Source organism: Peromyscus californicus, unplaced genomic scaffold, assembly GCF_007827085.1.
Source record: "Peromyscus californicus insignis strain IS unplaced genomic scaffold, ASM782708v3 Scaffold_8__1_contigs__length_139910024, whole genome shotgun sequence".
NCBI classification, from domain to species: domain Eukaryota; kingdom Metazoa; phylum Chordata; class Mammalia; order Rodentia; family Cricetidae; genus Peromyscus; species Peromyscus californicus.
The window spans coordinates 3,067,468-3,087,615 of record NW_026294606.1 but is presented as its reverse complement, the minus strand read 5'-3'; the positions used below and the strand labels follow the sequence as shown (position 1 = coordinate 3,087,615).

General features: G+C 42.9%; 1 protein-coding gene across 1 annotated transcript; it reads right to left on the bottom strand.

Moving 5' to 3' along the window:
- Positions 1–9,484: 9,484 nt before the first annotated feature.
- Positions 9,485–13,560, bottom strand: LOC128103660 (procathepsin L-like). Its single transcript, XM_052728231.1, has 7 exons — positions 13,417–13,560; positions 13,023–13,145; positions 12,780–12,926; positions 12,375–12,599; positions 11,727–11,889; positions 10,531–10,639; positions 9,485–9,584 (listed from the first exon to the last, which is right to left on the bottom strand). The coding sequence occupies exons 1-7, from the start codon at positions 13,540–13,542 to the stop codon at positions 9,485–9,487; spliced, it is 993 nt and encodes a 330-aa protein (XP_052584191.1). The 5' UTR covers positions 13,543–13,560.
- Between the last annotated feature and the right edge of the window lie 6,588 nt (positions 13,561–20,148).

Here is a 20,148-nt window from a genome sequence, read left to right as displayed (position 1 = left end):
CTTATGCAGGGATGGTTGAACATATGAAAATCTGCCAATGAAATCCCCTATATAAGCAAACTAAAAGAAAAAAAACCCACATGGTCATCTAATTAGATGCTGAAAAAGCCTTTGACAAAATCCAACACGCTTTCATGATAAAGGTCTTGGAGAAATCAGGGATACAAGGAACATACCTAAAAAATAAAGGAAATGAACAGCAAGCCTATGGCCAACATCAAATGAAATTGAGAGGAACTCAAAGCAATTCCACTAAAACCAGGAACAAGACAAGAATGTCTACTCTCTTTATATCTATTCAGTGTAGTATCTGAACTTCTAGCTAGAGCAATAAGACAACAAGGGGATACAAATTAGAAAGGAAGAAGTCAAAGTATCATTATTCACAAATGATATGATAATGTATGTATAAGTAAACCCAAAAATTCTATCAGGGAACTCCTACAGCTGATAAACACATTTAGTCAAGTGGTTGAGTATTCATTTTCTTAATCCATTTTCAGTGGAAGGGTATTTGCTTCTTCCTGTAACTTTTGGGTACTATAAATAATGGCCCTAGAATATTTGTGCACAGATTTTGTATGAACATGCATTTTCTTTCTTCTTGGGTAGAATATTTGAGGAGAGATATATGTGCATCTTTTCGAGGACTTACCCTTGTTGCCTCCATAATGCTATTTCACTTCACATTTGCAGACAACAGGTGGGAGGAAGATAGTTGGGAATGAGTTTGACCTTTCTGCTTTCAAGAATTTTGTGAAGGGCTGACCAGCTACACAAGGATTCCATGCTCTTGCTGACTTTGCAGGTCCCAGACAGTATGCTGGGAGACATGCAGACCCTCACTCTGGACAGGAGTTCCAGTTCTCCATGATCTTTTCTTCTGTCTTATGCTCTCTGCAGAAGTAGAAATCTCCTCTTTTTCCTTTAATTATTCTGACTGTGGTAGACTATGGACTTCACAAATAAGAATATTTTGCTAAAATTTCTGAACCTAGATACCTCAAATTGCATAATGCTTTAGAATTCCATTCTAAAACTGTATGCCAGCAATGTTTACATTGAAAAGAAAGTGTAAAGCCTAAGTGAGGAGCCACGGGCAGAAACGGTCTCAGGATACTCCATGTGTTTGCTCATCTCCTGCAGCAGCTTTGGAGCATCAACAGCTCCATCCTCAGGTTCAGAAGACATAAAGGCTGAATGGCAGATATGACTAGGCCTCAGGTTTTTTTTCTCTAAAATCATAGAGACCACCCCAACTGCATAAGATTGAGTGAAATATTTGGGTATGCATGTCATACACAGACACACATGCAGGTAAAACAGTCATCCACGTTAAAGTATAAATTAGGCCTAAAAAAAGGGAGATTGAGAGAAAAATTAAACATCGCATTTTGATAAAGGCAGTCACATTCAGAATTTCCTCCTCAATAATTGGTCTATCCTTGAGAAATGACATAGTGTCCGAAGGCCAACCTCACTGACTCTGGGAAACCGTGCACTGTACGTGGTTGCAGCTTTGAGCTGAGTACATGTGTAGAATCCCATTGCACTACACTAGAGTGAATAGAAGTTGGACTGACTTGTGAACTTGTGTGCTGCTCTCTGTTACCATGAACTGTGGGAGCTTGTCTCTTCCTACCAGCAGGGGCTCTGCAAGCTTTCTTCCGTTTGCACCCATGTTCCAGGAAGCTGGAACCTATGAATGAATTTGAGATTTACCCCAAAGGGTGAGAATTGTAAAATATGCTAGCTTAGAGAATGGGGCTGATTCTATAGTGGGAAAAATGACGGGTCTTCAAGCTTTCCTCCAATTCTTCAGGCCAGTCTCCAGGACGGAGTCTTGCTATTGTTTCCTATGCAGTGATTTTTGCACAATATTCCCTGTATAAAGTGTGACAGGAAAAGATGGTTGGGAAGGCCAAGAACTTAAGAGAAAGAAAGTACAGCAGCCTCATGGAGGAAAAGATAGTTCCTGCTCATATTTCCCTGTACCCTTCTTGAATTTCTTTCCTGTCATGCTCTGTGAACAAGAATCATGGTCTAAACACTGGCGCATTCCTTATACTTGAGGAGCCTACAGTCAAACTGAGAGATGGAAAAATCATAACTTCATTCAATTACATGTAGGTTTTGTAATTCCTCTTCTCCATGGATCTAATGAGCTTGCTGGTTTACTCCTTTTAGAGTCCTTGAACAGCGAGATTTCCATGTAGTCTTTCCATGTTACTGGTAGAAAGATGCTTTGTAAATGAAGTTTAGTCTGTCTTTCCAGGTTTCATCAGGAAAAAGAAACGACATTGTGAAAATCATTAAGTATATGTCCTGGGTTTTCTTTTTCTCTTTTGTTTTTCAAAAAAATATTCCAACTAAGGGTACTTCTTGACCTTCATCATTGTTGGGACATGTCTTGTTGATTCCAGGCTCTCTGCACAAACCAGGGTCTCACAATCTGTCACTTGGCTCTACCCCTGGGCACCCTGCTTCTGGCTCAGTTTTTTTATTTCTTTTTAAAATGCAGATAATTAAATTTTATTTTTCTTATCACATATTAATTTTATAAAATAATGGGTTGTTCTGCAATTCTTTAATAGATGAATATAACATATTCCACCATATCCATTGTCCCTTCACTGCTCTTTCCTCTTTCCCCAAACCCTGTTTCTGTTTACAGTCTCTCTTCACTTTCATATTTTTTACTATGCTGTATTCATTGTATGTACAATGTAGTGGGTTAACACTGATGTTTTCACATGTGCATAGAACTTACTTGGACCATACTTAACCCTTTGTGTTCCTTTCTCAGTCCCCACCGTCTTACTTCTGTTAGTATGTTGTTGGTGGTGGTGGTGGTTTTTTTTTCTGGCTCAGTTTTTTTCTGAGACAGGGTTTCTCTGTGTAGTTTTGGTGCCTGTCCTGGATCTCGCTCTGTAGACCAGGCTGGCCTTGAACTCACAGAGATCTGCCTGCCTCTGCCTCCCAAGTGCTGGGATTAAAGATGTGTGCCACCACCGCCCGGCTCTGCACTCTGAACTGTGGGATTCCACATAGAGGTGGGAATCCTTGATGTCCACATGGGGGGTCTGAAGTTAGACCCACATCTATCATGGTGCACAAAATCACTTCCAAGTGCACAGAGAGGTCGATGTGAAACCTGCAAGGCTAAAAGCCTATAAGGAAACACAGTAACTTCCCCTGTAGGTACAGGTGCAGACTTCCTTACTAGGACTCCATTCTCACAGGCTATCAGGCCAGCAATTGACAAATGGGACTTCACAAATCTACAAAACTTCTGTAGTGCATTGGGAACAGTCACTGGGGTGAAGAGGAAGCCCATAGAATGGAAAACAAACTTTGCCAGTTGCACACCTCACAAGGGATTTCTATCCATACTGTAACAAGAATTCCAACACAGTCAAGAAAACAAAAGATCCAATTAAAAGTCAGATGTAGCTGGGAGAGCGAGGTCTGCAGAATCAACTAAGCAGTGCTGGTGGGAGCTCGCAGAGAAGCTGCCGTCATGGAGTTTGCGTGGTTCTGTGCAAGGTCCTCTGCAACTATGTTATGATCATTGGCTTGGTGTTTGGGGGATTCATGACAGTGAGAATGGGGGAGTCTCTAACTCTTCCCCCTGTTCTTGAGACTGTTTCCCTCCTATTGGCTGGCCTCACCCAGCCTCGATGTGAGGGTTTGTGTCTCATCTTAGTGTATCTTGCTGCGCCCTGTTCCTCTGATGTCCCTGGGAGGCCTGCTCTTTTTTAGGTGGGGGGGATACTGGTGGAGTGGATCTGAAGGAGAGGGGATGTGGGTGGGTGGGGGCTGGGAGGAATGTAGGAAGGGGAAGCTGTAGTCAGGATGCATTGTATGGAGAAGAATAAACAAAACTATAAAAAATTCAGATGTAGATTTGTACAGTCTTAAAAAGAAAAAATAAAAATGGCTAAGAAATATCTTTAAAAGTGTGAACAACATTAGAAATTAGGGAAATTCAAATCAAAGCTGCTTTCAGATTTCATCTGAACCCATTCATAACAGCTGATTTAAAAATAAGACAACACATTTGCTGTGGATATGGAGAAAGGAAACACTTATTCACTATTGGTGCAATCTGGTGTGGCCCCTATGGAAATCAGGGTAGGTAACTCTCTAAATGTTAGTTGAAAAATCTACTATTTGTCTTTCCTGCATCTTTCTAGACATATGCCTGAAGGACTTTTCTCAGACATGTTCACCGCTACTCTATATACAGTAGATGACAGATTGTAAATATAAAAAATAAACGAAGAATACTGAATTGTGAATGATAGTACAGATGCAATTCATGTACATACTGAAATTTTATTGCATCCATCATAAGGAAAAGTGAGAGCATTGGTATATGCCTTTAATTCCAGCACGCCACTAGGCTGCAGATGCAGCTCATCTCTGTGAATTCCAACCAGCCTGGTGCTGTGGGATGTTCTATATGGCAAATGTGTTGCTCTGATTGGTCAATAAATAAATCACTGATTGGCCAGTGGCTAGGCAGGAAGTATAGGCAGGACAAGGAGGAGAATAAAGCTGGGAAGTGGAAGGCTGAGGCAGAGAGACATTGCCAGTCGCCAAGATGACAAACAGCATGTGAAGATGCTGGTAAGCCACGAGCCATGTGTCAAGGTATAGATTAATGGAAATGGATTAATTTAAGCTGTAAGAACAGTTAGCAAGAAGCCTGCCATGGCCATACAGTTTGTAACCAATATAAGTCTCTGTGTTTACTTGGTCGGGTTTGAGCGGCTGTGGGACTGGCAGGTGAGAGAGATTTGTCCTGACTGTGGGCCAGGCAGGAAAACTCTAGCTACAAGCCTGGTCTACTGTTAAGGGCTTATCATTGCTGTGATGAAGTACCATGACTGAACCAAAGGGCTGATTTGGCTTACACTTCCACATCAGTGTTCCACCCTTGAATCAAGTCAGCACAGGAACTGTAAGTGGGCAGGAGCTGACGTAGAGGCCATAAGGGGGTGCTGTTTACTGGTTTGCTTCCCCTGGCTTGCTCAATCTGCTTTCTTAATAACCCAGGACCACCAGTGCAGGACCTGCAATGGGCTGGGCCCTCCCCCATCAATCACTAATTAAGAAAATGCCCTACAGATTTGCCTATAACTTGATCTTATGGAGGCATTTTCTCAACTGAGGCTCCTTCCTTTCTGATGACACCAGCTTATGTCAAGTTGGCATAAAACTAGTTAGCACATCTACCTAGTGAGTTTAGCTAGAGCTACTTAAGACTCCACCACCCCAGCCTTATCAGAAATTTGCAGGTAAATGAAAGGAAGCAGAAAGCATTACACTGAGTGAGGGCACCCAGACCAGGAAGACAAATGTTTCGTGTCCACTCTTATGTGTGGATTCCAGCTTTGAGTCTTTAGACGTGAGAATATAACCTGGAGTAATCACAGAAAGCAGAAAAGTAAAAAGTGGTCCTGAGGTGGAAGAAGGAGCTGTAGAGGGGGATAGCAGGACTTAGATGCTATGGGGGTGCTGAGACAAACTGGGGGCACTTTGACAGTCTCCTGGGGGGAGGGTAATGGGGACAGTGAGGGGGGTGCAGGGGTGAATAACACCAAAGGCGACTGAAAAACCCATAGGGGAGCATCATCCTATGTTTTCTTAAAAATGCATATGCAATATATGTGTGTGTGTGTGTGTGTGTGTGTGTGTGCGCGCGCGCGCGCGCTTGTGTGGCTTTATTGGAATTCTATCACATGGGGTGATAATGCTTCTCCAAAGAGCCATAAACTAAGAAAAACCTCAGTGTCAGGCGACAGGGAACCTCCTTTTGTGTTATTGGTCAAAGGTGTATGTATAACGGATCCCTAAGTCATATATCATATTCCATTACCAAACATGCTATGCACTTGCTAAGGGAAAAGAAGCAAACAATAGCCCTAGCCAGCAGCAAAGCCTATGAAATGCCAGCACAGATGGTGGAAATTTCACAAGGCTCCACTCTCAGATGAAGAACCCCAGGCAATCAATGGCTGCTGTGCGGGAGAATCAGTCTTGTATAGGGACAAGTCTCTGGATAAATTACAAAATCCCAGGTCATCTTTAAACACATATACATACAAGCAACTCTAAGTGGATTTTGTAGGTTTTATCTACAATAAAATTTATAGACGAGGTCCTGAATCTGAGAGATGTGGTGGGAGGACATAAGAAGAATTGAAAGGAAAGGGAGGATTGGAAATGAATAGACACAGTCCTACTGTATGAAATCCTCAACAACAAATTAAGGCACTGTATGGCACCTGTGGGTTATTTGTATGGTGACATGATGCCTGAATATTGGGAATTTGCCAGGTAGGAAGCATCTTGAAAGGACAACTTGGCCTGGGGGCATGGTCTCTGGAGGAACCCAGTGTTGCTTTTGAAATAGTGAAAGGCACCACACTCAGCACAGGGGTTGCATGCACACTGGGGTGTCAGTGATGGGTCCTGTGGAAAGCTTGAATGTGCTCCTCAGTCATGTGCTGGGCTTTCAGCAGTGATAATCAGGATCTCGTCATTCACGTCTTCTTTCTCTTCTGCCTCTCTCTTGGGAGAAATACTAGGAACGAGGAGGCTCTGCAGTGCAAGGGACAGTGTGGATGCAGGATGGTGACTGTGGGGGGAAATGGCCTGGATTCGACTTCAATTTCCATTTGAGATCTCTAGGCATATTAATTAAACCCACCACAACATCACCTCCCTAAGATAATTCCTGCTGTGTTTGTTCTAGAATTCCTTTGTGGGACTATGACATTTCTCATTGTTTCAATGTGTGGATTCTTTTCTGCACCATGGGAATTCCCTAAATCTTCTGATCACGATTAATTTCTGGTCAATAGCCTTGTAAGAAGTTTCTGAAAATTTTGTTGTGTGTCCAAATAAGTCCTTTTAATATGGCATCTGATGATAAGTGTGTGTGGAGTGCACTGGGGAGACATTCTGTTCAGGCCTTTGTTTCACCCATTTGGAATCTTTATTGTGAGTGACAATGAATTTACTGTACCATGTGTGACTTACTCCAGACTATCTACAACGGGGTACTTTATCATAGATTGTTTTCCTTTCTTATCTCTTGTCAAGCACCAAGTGCTGTGTTGTCCCCATGCTTGGTGCTGTGCAAACTCTAATTGAAAGTGTCTGAGATAATTATGCTGATGCTTGGCTGCAAGCAGAGAGGAGCCATTTGTTTGAGGAGGCTTACGTACAGTGCTTACACAGTACTGCCTCACCAAAACCTGACAAACGTGGGGCAACAGAGATTCTTCTCCGGTCACTCTCAGCTGTGTTTCAGTCAAAGCCCAAAGGCTTTGGTGAAGAGAGACCTCTGGAAAGCAGTACAGGCTGAGGTCAGATGGAGAAGTGAACTCAGCTCCCAACTGCCAGGAGTCAAGAATGGTGACCTAGAATCCTCCAGAAGATCATGAAGGTAGTCTTGGAGGATAGGTGATACTCACTTCTTGAGTTTTAACAACTTGCTTAAAGCACCTACATGGGACTTTCTGCCTCCATTTCTTTTCTCCTTACAGAGTACCAGAGCCTAGATAAGACCAGAAAACACCTGCACATCTTCCTTGGCTGTCAATGACTCCTGCTAGCAAGGCTCCAGTTTCCCCTGAACCTGGCATTGAAGCCTGACAGGGAGATGGAGTTCTGACCCTAAGGCAATCTTCACAGCTACCTGCCTCACAGGCCTGGGTCAAATTAAACTCACCACTCCATCTGTGAGATATTACCCTCCCTAGTCACATTCCGCAGCACTCATCAGCTGCACCTCCAGGCCCAAACTCTGGGCCTGGCACAGTCACCATTCTGTCTTTCTCTCTCATGGACAAGGTTAACTGTCGGTTCCTCAGGCCCTTTGAACCTGCTCTTCCCTCTTCCTTCCATAGTCCTCCCTCTGACTGTCTGCTTCCTGACCTTCAGGTGTCAGTTCCTGCATCCTACCACAGGTGCCTGGTCAGCAGGATGGTAATGTGTCCACATCCCAAATTGAATCTCACATCATACTACCTGACTGCAGTGCACAGCACATGTATCACTGGCAGCAATCCTTTCTATAAAGAGCCAGATGTTTGATCATCCCACTCAGCTCTGCCCTGTATGGACCTTATGTAAGAAAGGATAAGGATTAAGTTTGTTAGGAAGAAACAAAAGATGATGTTTAGATGATCAAAATCAACTAGAGCAGGATATATTTAATGCCAGAGTGGTGATGTCTCAAGTTCTAGTCACATGGTGATCAGGGCACAAGACACAGTCACTCATTGACCAGAGTTCAAGAGAGAACAGATACACAATTCAAAGCTTGTTGTTTTAATGACAGAAAAGATGGAAGAAGGGGTCTTTAAGGGCAGAATGGGGAAGTTAACTGTATTCTTTAGTTAAGCTCTTTTTGAACCTATATGGACTGTTTTGTTTCTTTTTGCAACCACCAAATGCTTGGGGACAGGATAAGCTGTGCTTCTTCTGTAGCTCTGAGATAGTTGGCTCACTGGATCTCTGAGTTCATGCATATCTGTTATACGTGCTAAGAGCTATCAATGGTAACTATTAAGAAAAGTGAAAGAATAGCAGTGTCCATGTAGCATTGTAAGGCCCTGTAGGGCTATGAAAGTGTCACTTCAGCATGCTAGCATCCTGTGATAGTAGGCCTGGCTACGGAGATGGCTTCTGTCACAGGGTGACAGGGCAGCCAGAACACAGGACTGCTGTCTTAAAAAGCGTTAAGGCCCAGGCTCAGTTCAATGGAATAGCCCAAAGTGCCATCTCATTACACAGAATGGCAAATAATTTACACTTTGAAAATATGTGTGAGTTAAAACTTTAAGATTTTGAAAGTTTCTCATATTTTCAGACCATGGTTGATGGTGGTGCTTAGCATCAGTTGAAAGTGAGACGGGCCTCACAGTGGCCACAGCCTTCATTAGGGCAGATTCGCTTGATGGGACTTTCACGAAGCCTGTGACTTTATCTGATCATGGCTGGAATATTGACCTGACGACAGAGTCACCCATCCTTTTCCCCTAAACACCATCGCCACCTTGTCTGTGTCTTCACACTGAATTGCATGTTTGACTAAGAGAAGCCATCGAAACAAAGACAAAAGGAAGAACCATCAGTCTTTCATACATAGGTTTTATAAAAATTGTGTACATCTTACAAAAAAAATGAAAATTCAGAACATATTGATACAAAGCTACTTACAGCAGCAGAGTGGCAGTTACATTTAATTGGCGTAAAATGTCCCAGTAGTCACATTAAATGGTGATCCTCAGAGACTCAGGTGTCATCCCCCCACAGCAGAGGCTGGTCGTGAAGGGGGAAGCCCTCCTCTGCACATGCCATCCTCTTCTTCCTGTTCTCCAGCAGCTCATACAGTGGGGTAGATGGCATAGCCCTGCTCTGTACATGCTGTCTCTTGTCCACTCCTTCCTTCTTGTTGTCCAGTACCTCACACGATGGGATAAGAAGCATCAGAAGCAATTCCACAGTTGTTGTTCCGGTCTCGGGCCATCTTTATGTAGCCTTTCATGCCCCAGTATTCACCCCAGCTGGAAGAAGAGCATATACACCATTAGGTAGAAAGAACACAGTGCAGAAGCATCATTACTTAAGTCCTGTTTGAAACACAGAGACAGAGGCCACACACACTTAATAGACCAGAAGGCAGAGGGTCAACTCTTGAATACCAATGTTGCATGAAACAGGACTGTGAATCACAGCAGAAATAGGACAAGGCATCTCCCCACCCACATTTGGCTCAGAATTAGAAATGCAGTGGTTCAAATTCCATCTTAACACTCCCAAATCATGACATCTTATTATTGTAATTGTTAAGAATTGTATGCGGAAGGACCCCCAGATGCGGCGGTGGGCTAGCGGGCAGCCCATTGGCAGTGGGGCGGTGGGTGGAGATACATCTGAGTGGAAATGTTTTATTATATAATAGAGAGATGAAGAGGCAGAAAGAGAAAGAGGAAGACAGATGGAGGAGGGAGAGAGAGAGGGATAAAGAGAGAGGGGGGACACAAGGGGTTCGAGTGGTGCGTACCTCGTGGGTGGAAAGCTGGAAAAGAAGAGAGAGGAAGGGGCGGAGCGGGCTTTTTGGAGCCCAGTGCCTAAGGTGTGACACCTTGTGCAGCCTTGGTGCAGGAGGGAGGGGCTTGGACCCGCCTTGACTGAATGTACCAGGCTCTGCTGACTCCCTGTGGTAGACCTTGACTTAGGGGAGGTGGGAATGGAGGGTGGGTTGGGGGAATCTGTATTTGGTATGTAAAATGAATCGAAAATTTCTTAATAAAAAAAAAAGAATAGGCTTCTACGTCAGGGCATAGGGTGGTACCAAGGGGCAGGATCAGAATATTAACAATAACCACAACCTGGAACTTCTGTATTCAAAATATGTGGGGTAAATTGCTGAAACTTGTACCCAAATACTGCCTGCACGCAGTACTTTCCTTTAGTGTTTCAAACATAGATGTTTTTGGCTATTTATACCTGTTCTTGACCAGCCAGTATTTCTTGCCATCTGATTCTTCACCATAGCCGACCACCAGGACAGCATGATCCAGATTATTGCTGCTGCAGTCTGCCTCATAATACATACCTGGCAGATAAAAATCAAAGCTGAATGAGAGGCTCCAGTGACCCCACAGTGACTGCTGTCACCCACAATAATGGAAACATTTCTAATTTCAGTGCAATGACATACAGACAGGAGTGATTCTGAGTTAGCAAGGCTTGGGACACAAGCTCTTATGTAGCATAACAGAAATAAAGGTTAGCATAAATCCTTAGGGAAAACACTTGCTTGAATGGTTGTAAAAAAAACCCATACTACCTAGAAAGTGTGTCAGTCCAAGGAAAACACATGAAATACAAAATACAGGAATCAAGAAGCATCTGTGAGACTGAACTACATAAATGGACTATCTATTTAAAATCATAAAGATTCAGCAACTGCAGAAAATTCAATACAATTAAGCCACATCAAACCTGATCTTGCTAATTAAAAACCAATATTGAACACAAGTTCATAAGATTGTTCTTAATTAATGTCAAGCAAAAACAAAACATATCAATATTTTTTCTGTTGAATGTGATATTTACAACTCAAGTTATTTATGTCAAAATGAGCCATCAAGTTGATGAACTGTGATGAGATGCATGTAGCATGAATCTTAAAAGTTCTTATTAATAAAAACAAACCTAGAGCAGGTATTGGGGTGAACGCTGGAAGATCAGAGAAGCAGAACAAGCCACAGCTACCTCACCTCACCTCACCAGTTCCTCAGCTGGAAGCCTCTGAGTCCTCATCCAGAATGGGTCTCTGCTGAACTGTGCTGCTCAAAGCCTAAAAGCTTAACCAGCCAAATGCTTCTAGTTTCTAGTCCTCATGCCTTATATATCTTTTTGCTTTCTGCCATCACTCCCTGGGATTAAAGGCTCACTTTCTGGGATTAAAGGCATGAGTCACCAAGCTTGGACTGTATCCTTGAACACATGGATTTCTGCCTCTGGAATGATAGGATTAAAGGCGTGTGCTACCACTGTCTATCCTCTATGTTTAATATTGTGGCTGTTCTGTCTCTGACCCCAGATAAGTTTATTAGGGTGCACAATATTTCAGGGAACACAATACCACCACAGACGCACAGCTCTTTCTTGTGATTACTGAAAAGAAAAGCACTTACCACCCTTATAGAACTGGAATGAGTGGTGCTTAGTATCAATTGAAACTGAGATGGGCCCCACAGTGGCCACAGCCTTCACTAGGGCAGATTCGCTTGATGGGACTTTTACAAAGCCCATGACTTTAGCAGCAGAGTTTTTAGGATTGTACCTGCAGGTTCCATTCTTTGAAAGACAAAGGTTAAAAAAAAGAAACAAAAACAAAAACATGGTTATTGCCATCCACCTCCCCGGAGCATAAGTCAAAACTGCAGGTGACAGCATTTGCTGTTTAGGATCTCCAAGTGTATGTGTTTATAAAATGTCACATGTCCTGACAAGCTGGTAGATTTCAATGGCTGGTAGAAACAAGCTCATGCATCTTCTATGACATCCCATAGATAAATAATAATAATGTTCTACAGTGGAGAAATCCATACTATTTGTGGAATGGTTTGCATATACTCCATGTAAAAAGAAGCAGGGACAGCTGCATGGAAACCGTAGAATCTGACCAGCATACAAAGGCTAATACTTTAATGGCAGCAATTAGGATTTAATAGGATAGATTCTACCATTGAAAAAAGAGTTCTTAGGACAGTGTACTGTCTGCACCATTGTTCTGAGCTTTAAAACCTGAACTGGAATGACAACATAGGATTCCTACTTACCCGTGCTTCATAAGGATAGGACGCACTGGTGTCCAAGCCTCCATTATCTTTCACATACTGGAAGGCATGCTCCATCAAGCCACCACCACAGCCCTTGTTGCCATATGACCAGGAGCAGTCCACTAGATTCTGTTCACTCAGAGGAACCAGTTTGCCTGTTTTCCGAAACATTTGTCCCTCTAGGGAACCAACAGCACTAAATGCCCAACAAGAGCTACAACTACCCTAGAAAAGAAAGAAAAAGCTGTCATCCACAAAATTAATACAGATATTTGACAGAAATTCACATGACACAGTCATTTCACAAGCAGTGAACTGTATTTGGCTCCAGTCAGTAAGACAATGATGGCATTTTTTTCTTGACTTGTGGGGGGCCCTGACACCTGAGAATGTGACATGGCCTACCTGGTCTTTCACAGGAGTCACATAGCCATGCTTTCTCCAATCCACAGACTTGGGGACATCACCCAGCAGAGGCTCCTGGAATACCTTCATCTCCTTGGGTCCCATGCTTTGAAATCCAGTCATCAGTTCCTTGAATTCTATATTGGTCTTCAAGAAAAAGTAAACAAATCATTGCAAAGGGAGAGATGATGTGCAAAGAACTGAAGAGAAGAAATCATGTTCTGTAATCCATGTCACACTCACCAAGTCGCCAAAGGCATTCATCTCCAAACTGAAACCATGCTTCCCCTTCGCATAGTCCTCATTGTGCAGCTGAATCATTTTCCTATTGTTCTCCCACACTGCTCTCTTCCGTCCTTCTTCATTCTGGAATACAGTATATAGTCATTTTAATTTAAGCCTAACCCTAGTTCCCTCAGTGGACCTGCTGCTATAGATGATGGAAACTGAAGGAAGCTGTACACGTATGGAAGCCATAATCCAGACCCCATGTCAATAAGGTGGTTTGCCATCAGTGTTCGTAAATTGTGGTCATGCCAGGGAGGAACTGGCTTTCATGATGTGAACTCCATCTAAATTTGCCACAGCAAGGACCAATGTCTTTGTGTTGCCTCTGGGTAGTTCTCATGGTACCAACCATGCTGTATGTTTTCCCATGTCTTGTCTTCCATTCATGCCATTCAGCATCCAAACTGGGATCATGTGTTGGAGCAGCTGAGACCAGCCCCAAGCAAAGAGTGGCCAGGAAGAAAATTGGAATCATGTTCCCAGAATCTAGAGATGGAGAAGAAATGAGATTCTGATGATGTCAGTGCTTCAATAAAATCATATTTCTACCCCAGAAATTCAGGATGCCCCATGGAATGAAATTATTTGAACCATTCTATCAATGATTTACATGAAGATTGTTGAAAAGATTAAGAATCCATTTGTTTTCAAACACATATGTAGAGGGAGTCCGTCAGTCAAAAAAAAAAAAAAAAAAAAAAAAAAAAAAAAGAAGAGCAGTTGCCTAGGACTCCAAGATTTGAAGTGTGTGCACTGTGCACTTAATTCACCACAGGGACTAGATGCACCTTCTGGTTGAGAAGCTTGTAGCAGGAATCTTAAAAGTTCATGTTAATAAAATCAAACCCAGAGCCAGATATTGGGGTGAATGCTGGAAGATCGGAGAAGCAGAACAAGCCACAGCTTCCTCACCTCACCAGTTCCTCAGCTGTTCCTGTTTCCTCAGACTGGAAGCTTCTCAGTCCTCATCCAGAATGGCTCTCAGCTGAACTGCTTCTCGAAAGCCTGAATGCTTAACCAGCTAAAAGCTTCTAGTTTCTGGTCCTCACGCTTTATATACCTTTCTGCTTTCTGTCATCACTCCCTTGGATTAAAGGCTCACTTTCTGGTATTAAAGGCATGTGTCACCATGCCTGGCCTTGAACTCACCGAGATCCAGAGGGATTTCTGCCTCTGGAGTACTAGGATTAAAGGCGTGAGTGCCACCATTTTCTAGCCTTGGTATCTAGTGGATGTTCTGTTCTCTGACCCCAGATAAGTTTATTAGGGTGCACGATATTTTAGTGAACACAATACCACCACAGAAGCTTAAAGGAACAATTAGCTTTTTTTTTGTTGTTTGTTTTTCAAGACAGGGTTTCTCTGTGTAGTTTTGTGCCTTTCCTGGAACTCACTCTGTAGCCCAGGCTGGCCTAAAACTCACAGAGATCCGCCTGCCTCTGCCTCCCGAGTGCTGAAATTAAAGGCGTACGCCGCCGCCACCGCCCGGCTAACACAATTAACTTCTTTAGACATAGTTGTCTCAGATTTTGTGCCAATCCAATTGAGCTCAGTTAAGTTAAGCAAGACTTATGCAGTGTGATCCATAGTACATACAAAGAGATCTCCATGATTTGAGGGTACCAGCCATCTTTTTCTTGGCCAGTGTACACATAGAGAGCAACTATCCCTTAGCTTCTTCCCGTCTTAAATCTTTCTGGGATGTCCTTTCTGGAAAATCTTGGAAGGACAGCAGCTAGGAATCTGTCTGCCCCATAACTGGCATGTGCCTTCAGAACCCCACTTCATTGTCTCAATGAGGACTGGTCACAAGGCTAATTGGATGACAGACCACCTGTATACGTGGGACTGAAGGACAGACTAGTCCAGGCTCCAGTCTTAAAAGTTTTTGATGCAACACTCAAGATAGGGCAATTAACAAAAGACATGGCATATGCTCATCTCCTCACCCCGCCACAGTAGACCGATGGGTTTTTTTGTGGCAGTGATATGCCTAATGATGTTTCGTGTTCCTACTGGAGTAATGCCCATGGCAGCCAGAGTTTAGGGGACAAGCTGGTCCTTCCTGTGCCTGGGCCTTGACTTTCAACTTACTTGGATACTGAACAACATAGGTCCCCTGAAATGTTGGTGACCTCCTGGGATCCCCATTCACCCAACTCTGCATCCCCACACCAGGTCTGCTAAGGTTGAGTTGATACTCTCATTCCTGAGGGAACTGCATGGTCCTGCATGGAGTCTCTCTAGGGCTTTCCTCCAGTGTCAGTTCTCAGTCTGCCTTGGGGGAGCGTTGGGGCTCACCTGGGAGGTCCAGCTGGGCAAGTGTTCTTCACAGTCTCAGGTCTTCAGAGGTTGCTGAGGTCCCAGGCTCTGTCCCAGCTGCATGTGGATCCAGGCTTTAAATCCCAAATCTGTGGCTCCAGGACACTGCTCCTGCCCAGTTCCCCCTCCCTGCAATTGGCTGGGTGGGCAATTGGACAGAACCTCCAGGCTGTGGGACTGCAGGCACATACTGATGTTGATTTCCACCCTGTCCTGGGGCATTGGGTGTGGGCTGCCATGGTGCACTGTGGGGAAGGGAGCAGTGGGTCCCTGCTCCAGGGAAGCAGAGTGTGTGAGTCTAGTGACATTAGGTGAGAAAGTCCTCTCACAGAGGGTTTGGCACTTGACTCAGGATAGAAGGTTCTAGTTAACTCCATGTGGATTTCCAACATAACTCTGCTCTTCTATTAGAAGTAGAGATTTTAATAAAATCATTGCCAGTGCTGCTCCATGAGCTGTTATATTCTAGCCCAGTGTTTTCCCTTTAATTCACAGCTAGGCTGGGTCTCCTGGTGGTTACAGACTCTGGGCTCATTCTCCCCAGAATCAGGGAGGATAGCAACCGGGTTTCTAAGAATCTTTAGGGGAAGGCAATCCCGAAACAGGAAGGAGATGGTCCAAGCAAACCTTGGAATGGAGTGGGGTGAGGAGTGTCCTGAGGATCAAGGCACGTGTAATGCATCTCATCCTGTCTGCTCACTCTGGGGTCTTTCTTAACTCACATCTGTAGCTACAGCAAAAGTTGTGAAGTCTTTGCACAAACCTTGGTGAACAACAGGGAAGTGACCTATTTTGGAGTCTGCTTTGATTGTCATCACTGAGGTTACATTGTGTTTCTTTAGTCTCTGCCTTGGGATTGAATTTAGGGGCTTTAATTTGACAGAGGGTAGTGATGGAAGTGAGATAGAGTTTGGACAGCTTTTAAGTGAGGGAACATCTATAAATTTACAATGTGTAGGTAGAAGCTCTTGTTATTTGCCAACTAAGGAAAATAAACCATAAATATTCTTAACCCTCATGATTCAGTAAAGTACACTGTAGAAAATAATGTCTAGTGATATATTCCCATTATAGTTCACCAAAAACCTTTTTTTTTTTTCAAGACAGGGTTTCTCTGTGTTGTTTTGGTGCCTTTCCTGGATCTCGCTCTGTAGACCAGGATGGCCTCTAACTCACAGAGATCCACCTGCCTCTGCCTCCCAAGTGCTGGGATTAAAGGCAAGTGCCACCACCGTCCAGCCCCAAAAACCTTTTTAAAGCATGTTCTAAGTTCTTTGATTAAAACAAGAAATTATATGACATTCTTATTCACCAGCTTATGTCTTCTTAAGACTCCATTTAGAATCCATTTAGAAACAAACTCAGACCTATAACTTTTTCACTGTTACAATAGGCTAACAGGAAGTTTGATCTTTCAGCTGCACATGGAATTAGGGACATGCACACGGTCTTTCAACTGCCATCACCATAGATCTGCAGTTTGTTATTCTGTATTCCTAAACTAAAATTCTGATCTCAGTGTCTCCTCTCTCCCGAGTCCTACATCTGTCTACCCCTCAGTTTTCTGTGTGACATTGAGGACTGCTACAGGATGAAGCTGGCTTCCCCCTCTACACTCCAGTCATGATGGAAGTAAATCACTATTCCAACTGTATAAAGCCATATGGCCATTCCAACGTGGGCAGTCCCCACACATGTGTCAGTCTCATGGTTTCTGAGGCTGAGTTACTCCTCCATGTGGATATCTTCACTTTATCTGCTCAGCCTTTGTTGCAACTCTGGCTGTCTTTACACCTTCTTCTTGCTAGTGACACTGCTGTCCCACTAGGTGACAAATGTATTTCCAACCTCTGCTTTTAATCGCTTGGGTACACATTCAGAAGGGCAGCGGATGGGTGTCTAATCCAGTTTTCTCCTTGTTCACACAGAGCAGGCACCACTGTCCTTGACCTCTAGCCGTGCCCAAGGGTGCTGATGTCAGACTCTTTGCTGACACACAGTGTGTCCTCTGTTTCTCTTTCTGAAGATGCCTTCCCCAAGTGTGTGCAGTGACTCTTGGCTGTGTTTCCCAAGGATCTGTGCTGTCAAGAATCTTTTCATCATTTGAATTCTCATTGTTATCTTACTCACAGGCAATCTTTAGTAGCTCTTAGCCCTTTGTTAGTTCATTTATTTTGTGGCTGTGGTGAATTTTAGGAGTTTCAAAATTTATATTTGTTTTGTTATCCTGATAAGGTGATTACATACACACAGACACACATGGAGAGAGATAAACATACCTACCACACACACTGACACACACATAGACAAATACACACAGACACACAGACACACAGACACACACACACACACCCATATGTCTGTGTCATCTGAGTAAAGTAAGAGAACAATTTGTGGCCATAGGCTGTCTCCTGGTAGCATGGGGATCTGAGTACCTGAACTCAGGACTCAGGTTGGAGACAGTTTTACCCACTCAGCCATTCTGACAGCAGGGATTTTTACTTGCTTTGTTAGTTCTTCTGTTTTTACATTTGGAGTTTTAAATAACTTCCAGATAAATAACATTCAATTATCTTAGACACCTGGGTGAATGGTTTTTTCCGTGTTGATAATATGACTTAATAAAAAGTTGTTTTGTTTTGTTCTGCTTTATTTTGTTCTGTTTTTAAGACACAGTTTCCTCGCGTAACAGCCCTGGCTGTCCTGGAACTCCCTCTGTAGAGCAGACTGGCCTCTAACTCTCAGAGATCCACCTGCCTCTGCCTCCCAAGTGTTGGGACTGAAGGTGTTTGCCAACACTACCTGGCTGCTTAATACATTTTTAAACTTTGATCAAATTCTGTTTTTTCTTATCAACCTTCTGTTACCTCCAAAAACTCAATAAAAATTCCACTTCAACAATGTGACCCCTGTGTTTTTGCCTAGGTGGATAAATAGCCCCACTTGTTCATCAGAACAGTGATTCGTTTCCTGCCAAGCAATGCACCCAGAAAGGTTCTAAGTGCCCACCCAGCATTTCTTCCCTGAGCTGCCTCTGCAGGGCTTCTCTGAGCTAGCCTGTCAGGGAGCAGGACAGCAGGCCTTCATCCCAGAGGGTTTGCCCACACCTGGGAAGAAGGAATGCTGCACAGAGAGGCCAGAAGGTCTGAACTGACACACCTTGCTGAGCTTTCCCATTGGAATCAGCAGCTTTAGGGAACTCACGTTTCCCAAAGCTAAGCTCACACAGTCTTCCCCGGACATTAGCATCTCGGTGTCTGAAGTTCCACATAGCATTTAAATTTGCCTAAACAAACAGATGTCTTGGGCCTTTCACATAATAGTCATTTTATTTTTATTTTTTGAGATTATAATTTAATTACATTTTCCCCTCCACTTCCCTTCTTTCTTTTTTTTTCATTTTTCCATTTATTTTATTTCAAATTGATGTATATGTCAATGAGGGGATTAGATATGACAGCTTAGATACATAAATTAGCTGATATAACATCAATGTAATGTCACCATATAACCTTAGTAATGAAGCTGTCAAATAACTTAAATATGAGAGCTAAAAATGATGCTTGCTCTGAGTCTTTATTGCAATGTAGAAATAGTGCTTTGTATAAATTGCTTGATTTTGGTAGTAATTGTAAACTTAGGTGGATCTGTATTATTCAAACGAATTGAGCCATAAGTGAAAAACAATCATTTTCAGTGGAAATATATAAACTCAGTATATTTTAGTGTATGTAATAGAAAACTTAAAGGGTTTACTTTTGAATGACAACCAGCAGTAAATTAGGATGAAACTGTATCAAACCCAGAAGTTTGCCAGTTGGATTGATTGGAAGAATTCAGCAGGTGTCAGTTGTCTGCCTGTGCTTTTAGAGCATAGTCATAAATACTCCCTTGAATTTTCTACATCCTATTAGTGAAGAAAACATAACAGTAATCCACACTACATTTATCCTTTGTAAACTCTGGCCAGAACCTTAAGATGTTGCATAAGGAGTAAGAGAAGCATATTAGTACCCACCTGGTCCTAGTCAGCAGAATTTTAAAGATTCCTACTTTAGCAATATTCCTATGCCCCACTTATTAAATAAGGCAAATTAACCCACCTTAAAATCATCCTTTTGTTGAGGGACATCTGGGTTGTTTGTAGTTTGGGGCTATAATGAATAGAGCAGCAATGAACATGGTTGATCTTCTTTCAAAGCCTTGCAGATACCCCTTCCTGTTCTTCAACTCCATGGCCTCTTTTTTAATAAATTGTTTTTATATGCATATATGTATTTGCATATACATATATATTCCAGAAAACCACATCTGATCAAAATGCTGACTAGTGGAGGATCCCAGTCCCAGTGGATACAGCTACAAAACACTCCCACAGCTAAAGCCCAGGGAACATTTGGGAAAAGGGAGCGTAAAGATGGTGAGAGCCAGAGAACCAGTGTCTCTGCTGATGAGATTGTTTCTCCTCATAACACCAGGAGCTGTACCCACAAGAATCTTACCAAAATAACTGAATAAACCTGGGTCAATGTCAACCATGACCCGTATAATAGGGGAGAAAAAAAATTACACTTGTACCTTACCATGCCCAAAGTGCTCTGAAATTAAATTTATATTAGGAAACCAAATTTTGGAGAGTAGGGAATGAAATTAATCAAGAGAACTGAAGGTATGAATATTCACGCCAGTCATTCAAAACACTTGTTCAGCCAGGCAGTGGTGGAGCATGCCTTTAATCTCAGCACTCAGGAGGTAGAGA

Bases quoted from the DNA above. Each gene is read 5' to 3' on its own strand.
- LOC128103660 (XM_052728231.1), bottom strand. From the start codon at position 13,542: ATGATTCCAATTTTCTTCCTGGCCACTCTTTGCTTGGGGCTGGTCTCA. The intron at 12,600-12,779 runs GTAGGCCATGTC...TTTCTTTTCTAG, and splicing joins TGACTCCTGTGAAAGACCAG to GGTAGTTGTAGCTCTTGTTG. The intron at 9,585-10,530 runs GTATAAATAGCC...CTCTTCTTCCAG, and splicing joins TACTGGCTGGTCAAGAACAG to CTGGGGTGAATACTGGGGCA.